Source organism: Mustela nivalis, assembly GCF_964662115.1.
Source record: "Mustela nivalis genome assembly, chromosome: 2".
In the NCBI taxonomy this organism is placed as follows: Eukaryota; Metazoa; Chordata; class Mammalia; order Carnivora; family Mustelidae; genus Mustela; species Mustela nivalis.
The window spans coordinates 128,255,936-128,269,923 of record NC_139021.1 but is presented as its reverse complement, the minus strand read 5'-3'; the positions used below and the strand labels follow the sequence as shown (position 1 = coordinate 128,269,923).

General features: G+C 35.1%; 1 protein-coding gene across 3 annotated transcripts in view; it reads left to right on the top strand.

The window, feature by feature from the left end:
• CTNNA3 (catenin alpha 3) overlaps positions 1 to 13,988 on the top strand; it is a 1,840,263-nt gene that overhangs the window by 1,706,356 nt on the left and 119,919 nt on the right. For all 3 annotated transcript variants that reach the window (XM_082714750.1, XM_082714748.1, XM_082714749.1), the window contains exon 15: positions 304 to 485. In XM_082714750.1, the coding sequence (XP_082570876.1) occupies positions 304 to 485 (182 nt within the window). The remainder of the gene's footprint in view (positions 1 to 303; positions 486 to 13,988) is intronic.

The window sequence follows — 13,988 nt, the reverse complement described above, 5'->3', positions numbered from 1 at the left end:
ATTATATTGCATTAGAATTTTAAGAAGTCTCACATTTATATTAAGGAGAAGAATTAAACATGTCAGATACTAAATTATTGTTATTCTTAAATTTAACATTGTAGTTCTAGAGCAAACATTTATCGTTTAATAGATTTTTTTCATAGGAAAAATTAAGCCTAGAAACTTTGATTCTATGATTTTTAAAAAATTATGTCTCTGTTTCTCAATGAACAAGTTTAAGAATATCCTATAATGACCACTTGTTCCTAAAATGCTTTTTGGTATAGTGGAATGATTATAAATCTATATCACCTGTTTTAGGCTAAGATGACTCAATTGCCTGAGGCAGAAAAGGAAAAGATTGCTGAGCAAGTTGCTGATTTCAAGAAAGTAAAGAGTAAACTGGATGCTGAGATTGAGATTTGGGATGATACCAGCAATGATATCATTGTTCTGGCCAAGAAGATGTGTATGATTATGATGGAGATGACAGACTTCACAAGGTAATTATGTGGAAAATGATGCGTAACATTTATAATTGGTAGAAACATTTGTCACAGTAGTGAAACCTAAGTTTCTCTAAGAGGCAGGTGCTAAAAACTAAATGGTGGGAAAAACACAAATAATATAGAATTAGAAAGCTGTAGGTGTGTAGTTCTAGAGGTTTTGGTAAATAAATATGGGAACGTTTCTCATAAATGGCCAAAAATTATTTTAGAAATCTCCTTTATACCCTGTCACCTTAGGAATCTTTTCTGTGTTTCATATTGGTGTATTATTTTACAAAGAAATTGGTAAGTCACACTGATTTCAGTGAAGCATCTGAGTATTTATTTTCCATAGCTATATAACTTCAGTTGTAATGACTTGTGTGTCATCAAGATTCAATGTTATCTATTTCTAGCAAGATATCAACCAAATATATATTTAAATCACAGTGACTTAATGATATACATGAAAGAATCATACATTATGTGTAAATTCCAAAAGCAATAAAATGTTTATTATAGCTTCAAAATATTATTTTAATGAGCTAGCCAAAGAGCAGTAAAATAATATAGTTCTTGCCCTACCAGTTACTAAAATATACAAAACTACAATAATTAAGGTAATTTAGTGTTGGTATCATTTTAAAAGCCATAGAGCAGAAGAATATTCTGAAGCAGACCTGGTAGACTTAGAAAAACATTCATTTATATCACCATACATTATACACAGATATAAATTTTAGATCGAGAATAAATGTAAGTTTAAAATCATAACAGATGGAAAAATGTACACAAATCTTTTACTGATATTAAGATTGAGAAAGGCGGGGCGCCTGGGTGGCTCAGTGAGTTAAAGCCTCTGCCTTCCGCTCACGTAATGATCCCAGGATCCTGGGATCAAGCCCTGCATCGGGCTCTCTGCTTCGCCGGGAGCCTGCTTTCTCCTCTCTCTTTGCCTGCCTCTCTGCCAACTTGTGATCTCTGTCTGTCAAATAAATAAATAAATAAACAAATCTTAAAAAAAAAAAAAGATTGAGAAAGGCTTTCTAAGCTCTAGCTAAAAAGGAAGAATTTACAAAAAAGGATTATTAAGTTTAACTACATTGTCAAGCAGAGAAAGACAACTATCATATGATCTCCCTGATATGAGGAAGTGGTGATGCAACATGGGGGCTTAAGTGGGTAGGAGAAGAATAAATGAAACAAGATGGGATTGGGAGGGAGACAAACCATAGTGACTCTTAATCTCACAAAACAAACTGAGGGTTGCTGGGGGGAGGGGGTTTGGGAGAAGGGGGTGGGATTATGGACATTGGGGAGGGTATGTGCTTTGGTGAGTGCTGTGAAGTGTGTAAACCTGGTGATTCACAGACCTGCACCCCTGGGGATAAAAATATATGTTTATAAAAAATAAAAAATTTTAAAAAAAAGTTCTGTAGATCAATAGAATGTTCTAAATAATATCAAAATATAAATGGATAATTGGGTAAACATTTGTAACAAAAAATAACAAAAACATGATGCCATTTATGTATAAAGAATACAGAAAGACATTATAAAGATTAAAAAAACCAAATATCCTAGAATGGACAAAAGACATAAGCAGATAATTCACAAATTTCTCTCCATAAAAATATGATCCATAAATCTGTAAATATTATTTAACCTAAAATAATTTAAAATAAAGTAACTTTTAGATTTATAAAAGTGGACAAAGTTTTGTGATACGTTTGTTATAAGGAGGGTATGGCGATGAATGTTTATTGCAACATTGTTTATAATAGCCAAGGTATGGAAACAATGTTGGTGTCTCTCAAAAGAAGTATGAGTAAAGAAAATGTGTTATATATATATATATATATATATATATACACACATTATATATCATTATATATAAATATGTATATTTTATACATATTTATGTAAAATATGGTAAAATATTTTTTATGTGGAATCTTTTTTTTTTTTTAAGATTTTATTTATTTGACAGAGAGAGACCACAAGTAAGCAGGCAGAGAGAGAGAGAGAGAGAGAGAGAGGAGGAAGCAGGCCCCTTGCCCAGGAGTGAGCCCGAAGCAGAACTCGATCCTAGGACCCCGAGATCATGACCTGAGCTGAAGGCAGAGGCCTAACCCACTGAGCCACCCAAGCACCCCTATGTGGAATCTTAAAAAGAAATCAAAATCATAGAAACAGAGTAGAATGGTGGAAAATGAGGGATAGAAGAAATGGGGTGATGTTGGTAAAAGAGCACACACTTTCAGTTATAAGATGAATAAGCTTTGAGTATTTAATATACAGTCTGGTGACTATTGTTAAGATACTGTATTGTATACTTGAAATTGGCTGAGAGTAAATCTTAAGCACTTTTATGCACACACAAAAAAAGTAACTATGTAAACTGATGGATGTATTAATTAACTTGGTTGTGATAATCATTTCACTATATAAACATATTTCAAATCCCCATCCTGTACACTTTAAATATATTACAGTTGTATTTTTCAATTATGCCTCTATAAAGCTGGAAGAAAAAAGAGGTTAATTAAGACAATTCAGCTAATGAGACCCTTATGTCTAAAAACAAATACAAAACAGAAAAATAAAACTGCAATGCAACACATCAAATTGAAATAAATTTCAAAAATACCATATGATCCAATAATTTCACTACTGGTTTTTACCCAGAGAAAATGAAAACACTAATCCAAAAAGATATATGGACCCCAATGTTTACTACAGAATTGTTTACAATAGCCAAGATAGGAGGCAACCCAAGTGTCCCTGTATAGGTGAATAGATAAGATGTGGTATATATACACAATGGAAGATTACACAAAAAAAAAAAAAAAAAAAAAAAAAACAAGAAGAAGAAGATGCCATTTTCAACAACATGGATGGACCTAGATGGTATTTTTGCTATGTAAAATAGATTGAGAAAGACAGATACCATATGATTTTACTCATATGTGGAATCTAAAAACCAAAATAAATAAGTAAATAAACAAAAATCAAAATCAGACTTATAAATATAGAAAACAAACTGTTGATTGCCAGAGGAAAGGGAGTAGAGAGATAGTAAAAATAGGTAAAAGGGAGTAGGAGATACAAGCTTCAATTATGGAATGAATAAGTCATGGGAATGAAAGGCATAGCATAGGAAATATAGTCAATGGTATTGTAATAGTGTTGAATGGTAATGGATGATAGCTAAGTTAGCATAGCGAAATGTATAGAGAAGTTGAGTTACTATGTTATATACCTAAAGCTAATTTTGTGTCAACTATATTCAAATAATAAAAAGTTGGAGATGTATATTTAAAATAGGTATTCAAAATAAAAAAAACCAAGAGGAATGAAAAATAAACAAAAAAGGGATTGAGGAATGTAACAAGTTCATCAAAATTAAAGAATAAAAAAAATTCAAAAATGACAAATTATGAATTATCCAGAGGGAAATGGATTCAAATAAAAATTCCATAAGAGTCATTAAAATCAAGCAGGAGATTAACTAAGAGACAGTTATGAGATAAAAATAAAGAAATAAGGAAAGAGGGAAAATGACCTTGAAATAACAAGGAGGCAAAGAAGCTCCAGTATACTTATCCTTGGACCCTTTGAAGAATAATTTAAGAAATAATAAAACAACTAGTATTTAAAAGTATAAATTAAAAATATTTTCTTTTTTTAAGATTTTATTTATTCATTTGCGAGAGAGAGAATGAGAGAGAGAGCATGAAAGGGGAGGGGTCAGAGGGAAAAGCAGACTCTCTACTGAGCAGGGAGCCCCATGCAGGGCTCGATCCTGGGACTCCAGAATCATGACCTGAGCCAAAGGTAGTTGCTTAACCAACTGAGCCACCCAGGCTTCCTGAAAATATTTTCATAGGTAAGACTAAACCTAAATGTATGTATTGAAAGGTATTACCATATACCTAGGAATTTGACACAAAAATACTACACATACATGTATTTTCCTTATATACAAAAAATACACATATTATAAATCACATCCACTGTATGTGTGTGTGTGTGTGTGTGTGTGTGTGTGTGTGTGTGTGTATGAGGGAGAAGAGAGAGCAAAGTGAAACCAACTAAATTACAACAATTTATAAAAAACAATCCTTATCAATCTTATCAGGGACTGTAAATATAAACAATGAAAATATACAAATTCCTCAAACTCAGGAAATGATGAGGGAAAAGTCAATAAATTATAACTTAGGAAAGAAAGTATTTTGCTTAAGGTATGGAGATAATCACAAGAAATGAGCATACAAGGTTAAAAGTACCTGCCTTTTCTTTGTGGAGGTAAGGATTTTTTTTGTTTTTGTTTTTATTTTCTTTGTGGAGGTAAGGATTGTCTCAGGCAGAGAGAGACGGGGAAGCAGGCTCCCTGCTGAGCAGAGAGCCCGATGCGGGCTCAATCCCAGGACGCTGGGATCATGACCTGAGCCAAAGGCAGAGGGTTTAACCCACTGAGCCACCCAGGCGCCCCTAAGAGCTGTTTTAATATCAGTTGATAAGTAGGGTAATGAGAAATCTTAATTCTGTAGTGTAAATATTTAGAGGGTATATAACTATATTTATGGACAGAATGTAGAAGTAGAAGGATAAACAAGGACAAAGTCACAAGAAGCAAAATTCCAAGAGGTGGGCAGAGGAAATAGAATTCCATAAAAACAGATCACTCAAGTGATTATAAGAACATTTGTAACATGAGAAGGATTCTGGGCCATAGTTAAGGGAGTGTCAGTGAGTGATCAATAAGTTGTCTTACTTGAAGAAATTTTAATTAAAATGAAGATTGAAGGGGCATCTGGGTGGCTCAGTCAGTTAAGTATCTGCTTTCTGTTCAGGTCATGATCCTAGAGTCATGGGATCAGTCACCATGGGGTGGGGCTTCTTGCTCACAGGAAGTCTTCTCCCTCTGCCCCTCCCTCTGCCCCTCCCACCCATTGTGCTCTCTTTCCCTTTCTCAAATAAATAAAATCTTTACAAAAATGAAGATTGAAAAGATAGTGTAATTTTGTCAGTTCTCCATTTGTGGGTACTTTGTGTAGCTTCACTAAATGGTGAAAGAAAAAACAGTTGTTAAAAGAGGTCATGGGAGACTAGCTGATAAAATAAAAATAACATAGGGGTGCCTGGGTGGCTCAGTCATTAAGTGTCTGCCTTCAGCTCAGGTCATGATCCTGGGGTCCTGGGATCGAGTCCTGCATCAGGCTCCCTGCTCAGTGGGAAGCTTTCTTCTCCCTCTCCCATTCCCCCTGCTTGTGTTCCCTACCTCTCTCTCTTTTTATCAAATAAATAAAATCTTTTAAAAAATTAAAAGAAAATAAAAATAGCATAGTATCTTAAAGGAAGCACAATCAAGACAAGACTTTAAAATATCTCAAGGGAGAGAGGAAGAGATAGAAATGTGAAGAGATAGAAAGTGATTGTAGAAGGGGAATAAAAAGCTATAACCAAAAAAATGAGATAAAGTGGTTGAGCATATGCACTGAGAAACAGGGAAAGAAAGAAAAAGAAAGAAAGGAAGAAACAAGCAAAAACAGATATGGGGGTAAGCCTTCATGACTTTAAATGACTCTTCTTTCTTGTCTTTTTTTTTTTTTTTAAGATTTTATTTATTTATTTGACAGAGAGAAATCACAAGTAGATGGAGAGGCAGGCAGAGAGAGAGGAAGGGAAGCAGGCTCCCTGCTGAACAGAGAGCCCGATGCAGGACTCGATCCCAGGACCTAACTCACTGAGCCACCCAGGCGCCCTCTTCTTTCATGTCTTAGCTGGAATGTTCCATCATAGACACCTTCTTGACCATCCAATGTAGCCTTCTTCCCAACCTGTCTCTTCATATTACAAGATACTGTTAACTTTCTTTTTAGCAGTTATCACATCCTGGATTATCTAGGCCATTTATTTATATATTCCCTTCCTCTATATCCCTAATAGACTATAAAATGTATGAAAATATGAAATCTGACTTAATTGTTTTATACCCAGAATTTATAACAGCCTAAACCATATATATACAAAATAGTTGTATATAGTTATATATGCTGTAGTATGTGTACATGTATGTATATATGACAATATATAATATATATGACAATATATATAACAATACATAATACATACTGGTTGAATGAATTAGGAAAATTTAAAAAATAATTTAAATTAACTAATAAAAAGAAAAAAAAGAAATTACACTTGAATTCAGAAACCAAGAATAAACAAACAAAAACCCAAATATTGGGCGCCTGGGTGGCTCAGTGGGTTAAGCCGCTGCCTTCAGCTCAGGTCATCATTTCGGGGTCCTGGGATCGAGTCCCGCATCGGGCTCTCTGCTCAGCGGGAAGCCTGCTTCCTCCTCTCTCTCTCTGCCTGTCTCTCTGCCTACTTGTGATCTCTCTCTCTCTCAAATAAATAAATAAAATCTTAAAAAAAAAAAAAAAACCCAAATATCAACAATGGAGTAAACATAAGTTTAAGCTCTTGAAATGTTCTTTTCCATTTTTTAAATTTATTTTTAAAGTATAATTAACATATAGTGCTATACTGGTTTCAGGTGTACAATATAATTATTCAGCAATTCTGTACATAACTCAGTGCAATAAGTGCATTCTTAATCCTCTTCACCTTTTTTATCCATTCCCCCACCCATCTCCCCTCTGGGAATTCTCTATAGCTTATTTTCTATATTTAAGAGTCTGTGTTTTTGTTTTCCTCTTTATTTACTTGGTTCATTTGTTTTGTCTCTTCAATTCCACATATGCATGAAATCATGTGCTATTTGTCATTCTCTGACTGACCTATTTCACTTAGCATTATACCCTCTAAATCCACCCATTTTGTTGCTGCACAGATTTTATTTTTTATGGCAGAGTAATATTCCATTGTGTGTGTATGTGTATATATACCACATCTTCTTCATCCATTCATCTGTGGACAGATGTGGCTTGTCTCCATATCTAGTTATTGTAAGTAATGCTACAGTAAACATAGTGGTGCATATTATCTTTTCCAATTAATATTTTTGTTCTCTTTGGGTAAATACGCAATAGTGAAGTTACTGGATCATATGGCAATCCTATTTTTAATTTTTTTTTTAGGATTTATTTATTTGAGAGAGAGAGAGAGTGGGGGGATGGGCAGAGGGAGAGAATCCTCAAACTCCCCACTGAGTGAAGAGCCTGTTGCCTGGCTCAATCCCAGGAGCCATGACATCATGACCTGATGCAAACCCAGAGTTGGACACTGATTTGACTGACTGATCCACCCAGGTGCCTCTCTATTTTTAATTTTTTAAGGAACCTCCATACTGTTTTCCATAGTGGGTATACCAGCTTGCATTCTTAGCAGTGGTGCATGAGGCTTCCTTTTTCTCTACCACCTTGCCAAAATACTTGTTATTTCTTGTGTTTTTCATTTTAGTCATTCTGACAGGGAAATCCACACTTTTCATTTTTTCCTTAACCTTATATAGATCTTAAGTGTTGGACACTAAAGATTTAAATTTTTAATACCCATGTGAGATTAAGAGGAAACATATAGTCAGGGGAGCTGGAAGTGAGATTCTTGCAAAAGCCAAGAGTGCCTCTCTTGTGGCACTAAGCTGTGCCTCTAAAAGGAAACAAGAAATAATTCCATGGACCAGTTTGAAAGAGCAACAAGAGTTTGAGTTAATCAAGGTTATGTTTAAGAAATAGGGACCCCAAGTATATGACCTATTTAACTGATGGATTTCAAATTACATATTCAGAAATGCTACCTCAAAAGTAAAAAAATTAAGATTCAAAAACCAATTATGAACAAAGAGATCAGAAAAATCTGTTGGTTTATTCAAATAAGCATTAGCAGAAAAACAACAATGACAGTAGAAAAGACTATTTGAAGTGACCCCTTGCACAGGGACCATGTAATTGTTGGAGATCAGAGTTAAATTGTCTATTTTTAGATGCAGGGAGAACTGAGAACATTAACATTAATATAATTAACATTATACTTGCTACCTAAAGAATGCATATAATGTCTTTTTTAATTTCTGAGGAAGCTCTGAAACAAAATTCAAGTATCAGTAGATGCAAGTAATGTAGTGATGTTAGAAATCAGAAACTGAGAATAAAATTAGAAAAGAAAATGGGGAGTGCAAATAAAAACTAGAAACACATTAGAATCATAATAAATACATTAGTATTTGTAATATGTAACTGTAGTAAGTTTAGTAGTTAAAAAAAAAGTTAAGTACAACAATACCATATGTACAGATGTAAAAATAAATCTATCACATTTATTTATTTATTATTTATTTATTTTGGAAGATTTTTTTTTTATTTGGGTGAGGGAACGAGCAGAGGTAGAGGGACAGGCAGACTCTGCACTGAGTGTGGAGCCCAAAGTGTGGCTCAGTCTCATGATCCTGAGATCATGACCTGAGCTTAAATCAAGAGTCAGACGTTCAACTGACTGAGCTACCCAGGTGCCTCTATCATTTTTACATAGAGGTCTATAGGAACGTTTTTTCAAGGAACCATGGAAAGGAGGAGGAGAACTCTCTCTAAAAGAGAAGGAATGTGATAAGCCCTAATTAATGTATGGAAATGTTGAATTACTGTATTATTTTCTTGAAACTAATATAATATTATGTTTTTTAATATATATATATTAATATAACATTATATATATATTATATAACAATATAACATTATAACATTATATATATATATATATATATATATATATAATGAGAGAGAGAGAGAGAGAAAGCACGCACCCAAGAGAAGTTGCACTTGAGTTGGGAGAGGAGAGGAAAGAGAGGGAGATGGACAAGAAGATTCCATGAGTGGGATTTTTAACCTACTAAGCCACCCAGGTTGCCCCTATAGTAGTGTATGTTAACTGCGGTGAAACTGATACTTTAAAAAATGAAAATAAAACTAAAAAAAAAAAAACAGTGAAAGAAAATGTATGAACAAAGAGAGGAAATTTGATGAAGTAAATGCCTAATGACTTCTATTTATGGGGCAATGTCAACTGTGGGATATGAGAAAGCATAAAAAGGCCAATGTCGAGTGAGAGCTTGGATAAAGACACAGAAAGAGATCTAGATTATAAAAAGTAGTCACCTAAGATGATCATTCATTAACTCATTTATGGTTCATCACCTGGTTTGAAACCCAAAATATTCATTAGGAACAGAGTGAATATATTCTCCTTTCACATGTTCTGAGAAAACTAGAAAATTGGATTTATCTGAATTCCTAGGATGGAAAGGAGTTTGCAGCAGGATTCAAGGAAATGGGAGAATTGAAACTATTAGAACAACTCACTGGGCCCAGACTGGGAAGTGAGGGGAATGAGGTCAAAAAAAGAACAAAAGGTGGAAAGGTAAGGACGTGTCGCCAACAAGTGATGAAAATACAGATTTCAGGGCAGTTTCTCCTGCTCTGCCTCAATTACCCTCCCAAAGCTACATATTTAGAATCAACTTAGAAAAGAATGCTGAATACTGTCTTTAGAAAGGATGTTCAGTGACTTTGAGGATTTTGTAATCTGTAGCTGGGGTGTTAGAAAAGGATTCACAACTCCACAGTGTGGTAACTCATTGGGAAATAGACACATTTCATGTTTTGCAAAAGCTAAACAGCCCAACTTTCTCACAATCTGTAGGTGTCACTGCCAAAGGCATCCACAGAACAGGAATAATATGTGTTCAAACTGCAGTAAAGGAAGAGGAGCAAAATTGAATGTTGGACTCCGATAATCTTTTGCGCTTGAATTGAATCCAGATTCAGTTTAATTTCAGTTCATACAGACTGTGATATATCTCCAATTGTTTTTAAATGGATACAACCTTGTTTTTCACTCTTTTTTTTTTTTTAACTCCCAGTTCTGTTTTAAGAGGTTTTTTTCAGACACTACAGTGCTTTTTCTGAAACTTAAATTTAGCAGTTTTAAAGATTTTATTTATTTATTTGACAGAGAGAGAGATCACAAGTAGGCAGAGAGGCAGGCAGAGGGAGAGGGGGAAGCAGACTCCCTGCTGAGCAAAGATCCAGGATGTGGGGCTCCATCCCTGGACCCTGAGACCATGACCTGAGCTAAAGGCAGAGGCTTAACCCACTGAGCCACCCAGGCACCCCAAATTTAGCAGTTTTATATATAAGTTATTCCTTAGTTCCACCCATGTCACATTTCCTTCACTGCAGTTGTTTTAGCTTCTTTATAAGAGAACATGTGAGGATGGGGGTCGTAATTGGCAGGACTGTGTTTACCAATAAGCAGTCGATATTTGATAGAATAGTACTTTGTCTCCCACACAGAGTTTAAATGGTCATTTATATATATATATATATATATATATATATATAAATACATATATATATATATATATTTTATTTCTTTTCAGCGTAACAGTATTCATTGTTTTTCCACCACACCCAGTGCTCCATGCAATCCATGCCCTCTCTAGTACCCACCACCATTTTTAAAAATAATTATAAAAAATATACATTATCTTTTCTGAAGTGTCACTAAATATTCTAATTTTCCTCAACTACTATTTTACTATCAGTAAGAGCCATAATAATGGTAAACATTGATGAATGCTTACTGTGTACTTCACTATGATAAATATGTATATTCTCTCATTTTTATCTTCAGTACAGCTTGATTGTTACATTCTCCATTTCATTATTAAAGAAACTGAGACTTGGAGAGGTCAGATAGGTTGCTCAAGGATACACAAATGAAATTGATTTTGAAGTCAATCCAACTTCATAATCTATGTACCTACTCATTGTTTTGCAAGTCTTTACCCATGTGCTAAACACAGAACAAGACCCAGTCCTTTCCTCATAGGGAAAACAAACAGACCAACTGGAAATAACAATTGCATGATGCATTGTATTCTTCTAGCTATAAATCATTAGGATTTCAGAAGACGAGGTTATCATTGGGGAATAGAGTAAGCAGAGAAACAAAGTATGAACAGGTGAAGTTTATATTAGAATTGAATGAAACACGGGGATTAGATTGTGGAAGGAGATTATATAAGTGAGAAAACACACGAAGGTGGAGGCTAGAAGGTGAGAATGAGTCAGATCCATTTGGGAGCTCTAACAAAACTATATAAACCCAACAAGATGTTAAGATGAGCATGAGGAAAGTGGCAGCTTATAAAAAAGCCTTAGAAAATGGACAGGAGTTTTTGTTGTGGTGGTGGTTGTGATTGTTGTTGTTGTTGTTGTTCTAAGAAGTAGGAAATGGGGAACTATTCAAGAATTGGAATCATGATGGTAACATGACAGAAGGAAAAGAAATCTAATATATTTTGGAAGAATGACAGCACTTTTGGATGCCACTTGCAAAGACTCAATCCATGGGGGTCTAACTACCATTGGGAGACCCATTTGATTAGACAGGCTTTGGAAATTCTGGTAAAGGCTGATAGAAACTTGGTAAATTGGTAGAAAGTACTGTATCAGGAAATGGTAAAAAATACTCCTGTAAAACCTGATGTAGCCATTTCTGAGTCTTGGCACAAGCCCTTCAGCATACTGACCATTTAGTACTTCTTCTAGCCTTTTTTGGAGATATGGAGGTTATACTCTGGATGTCTGTGAACAGTTGCAAATGAAATGAAGCATCTCTGTCACTAACATTTTGATGCCTTCATTCCCAAGCAGGAAGGTCAGAAAAGCAGAAAAAAATCATGGTTAGTTTTTTTTTTTTTTTAAGATTTTTTAAATTTTATTTATTTGACAGACAGAGATCACAAATAGGTAGAGAGGCAGGCAGAGAGAGAGAGAGGAGGAAGTAGGCTCCCTGCCTAGCAGAGAGCCCGATGTGGGACTCAATCCCCGAACCCTGAGATCATGACCTGAGCTGAAGGCAGAGGCTTAAGCCACTGAGCCACCCAGGCGCCCCATGGTTAGTTTTTTAAACATGACTTTTCCTTTGTGAAGGACCATCCACATAGTCTTACAATGAATTTTGGATTATTACAATGAGCCTATGGAATCTTCTAAAATTCAGCACCCCTTTTCTTAAGAATTAGATACTTTCTAGAATCAGACTTAGAAGGACTTAAGACTTACTAGAGGGAAGTAAGTCTTCCCCTTGTAATGATTAGTTGCCCAGGGAAACATCTTCTGAACTCCTGCTGGAAGGTATGTGTTCTGGGGGCAGAGGGGCAAAGGGTAAAAGGGTTGGAAGTCTTTCCGTTTACTATAAAGTATTCAAACATTCATTCAATACCCTTGTCATCAGTAAAAGGCAGTCCACCCCAAAAGAAGTCTAAAGACCTCCAGTAAAAGACTGTTTGGTTTACCCTTTCCAGAGAATTAATCTCCAGAATTTTCTGGAGGTAAGGGAGAAGCTGATGTTCAGTGGTGTGGAGTAGGTGAGGAGAACAAAATGCCTTTTTCAGTCCCTCCCTTTCTCCCCAGTTCCAGTCACACATGAACCTTTCTGTTTAGATCCGTTTGGTCATTAGTTTTCCCACTGCTGGCTTGGATTCTGGCTTTCTCAGGCTGACTATATTGTTTACCAGTTGGCATCTGCTTTCTAGTTTCCTAATAGTTCTTGCTATTGTCTCTTGTCCAGTTCTGTTCTTTCTATCCTAGAATGTTTAGATCTTTAAAAGAAAATAAAATGCATCTATAGTGTTAGTGGGACTTGGAAAAGAAGAAAAATTTTATATATGTGACAACCTGTCATCTTAGTCCAGAAACCCACTGAAATTTATTAGGGTTGTGAAAGTTTTCTCTTTATGGTATTTTGAAGTTTAGATTATTCATTAATGTTTTCTTCATAAATTGTGCTCTCTTTTCCTTTTCTCACCTTAGGTAAATTCTCTCTAAGCAGTATCTTGACTGAACCTAAACAGTTCCAACATTTCATGGTTTATGTAACACTTGAGAACATCTAATTTTTTTTCTCCTCATCTGAACAGGAGCTAGGCTCTAGGTAAAACTTTCTAGATATTTAATTGTACCTTGTGTGATCACTTAAGATGTATCTTTTAATCATTGCTGAAAAATTATTTTTGTAAAGATTTTATTTATTTATTTATTTGATAGAGAGAGAGAGATCACAAGTAGGCAGAGAAGCAGGCAGAGAGAGAGGGGGAAACAGGCTCTCTGACAAGCAGAGAGCCCAGTGCGGGCTCAATCCCAGGACCCTGAGATCACGACCTGAGCAGAAGGCAGAGGCTTAACTGAGCCACCCAGGTGCCCCCACTGCTGAAAAACTGTGAGGAAAATGATAAAAAATGATAACTCCCCCTTAAATAAGAAAAAAATCATATTCATATTTGCCCCCAAATTATGCTATGTATCAACTTTAATGTCAGTATTAATAAAGTTGAAGAATTAAAAATACCTAGATAATGGTAATGCTGATTTAAGTACTATTATTATTATCATCATCATTATTATTTTTAGATAGAGAAAGGGTGTGCAAGTGGGGGAGAGGGGCAGAAGGAGAAGGAGAGGGAGAGAGAATCTTAAGCAG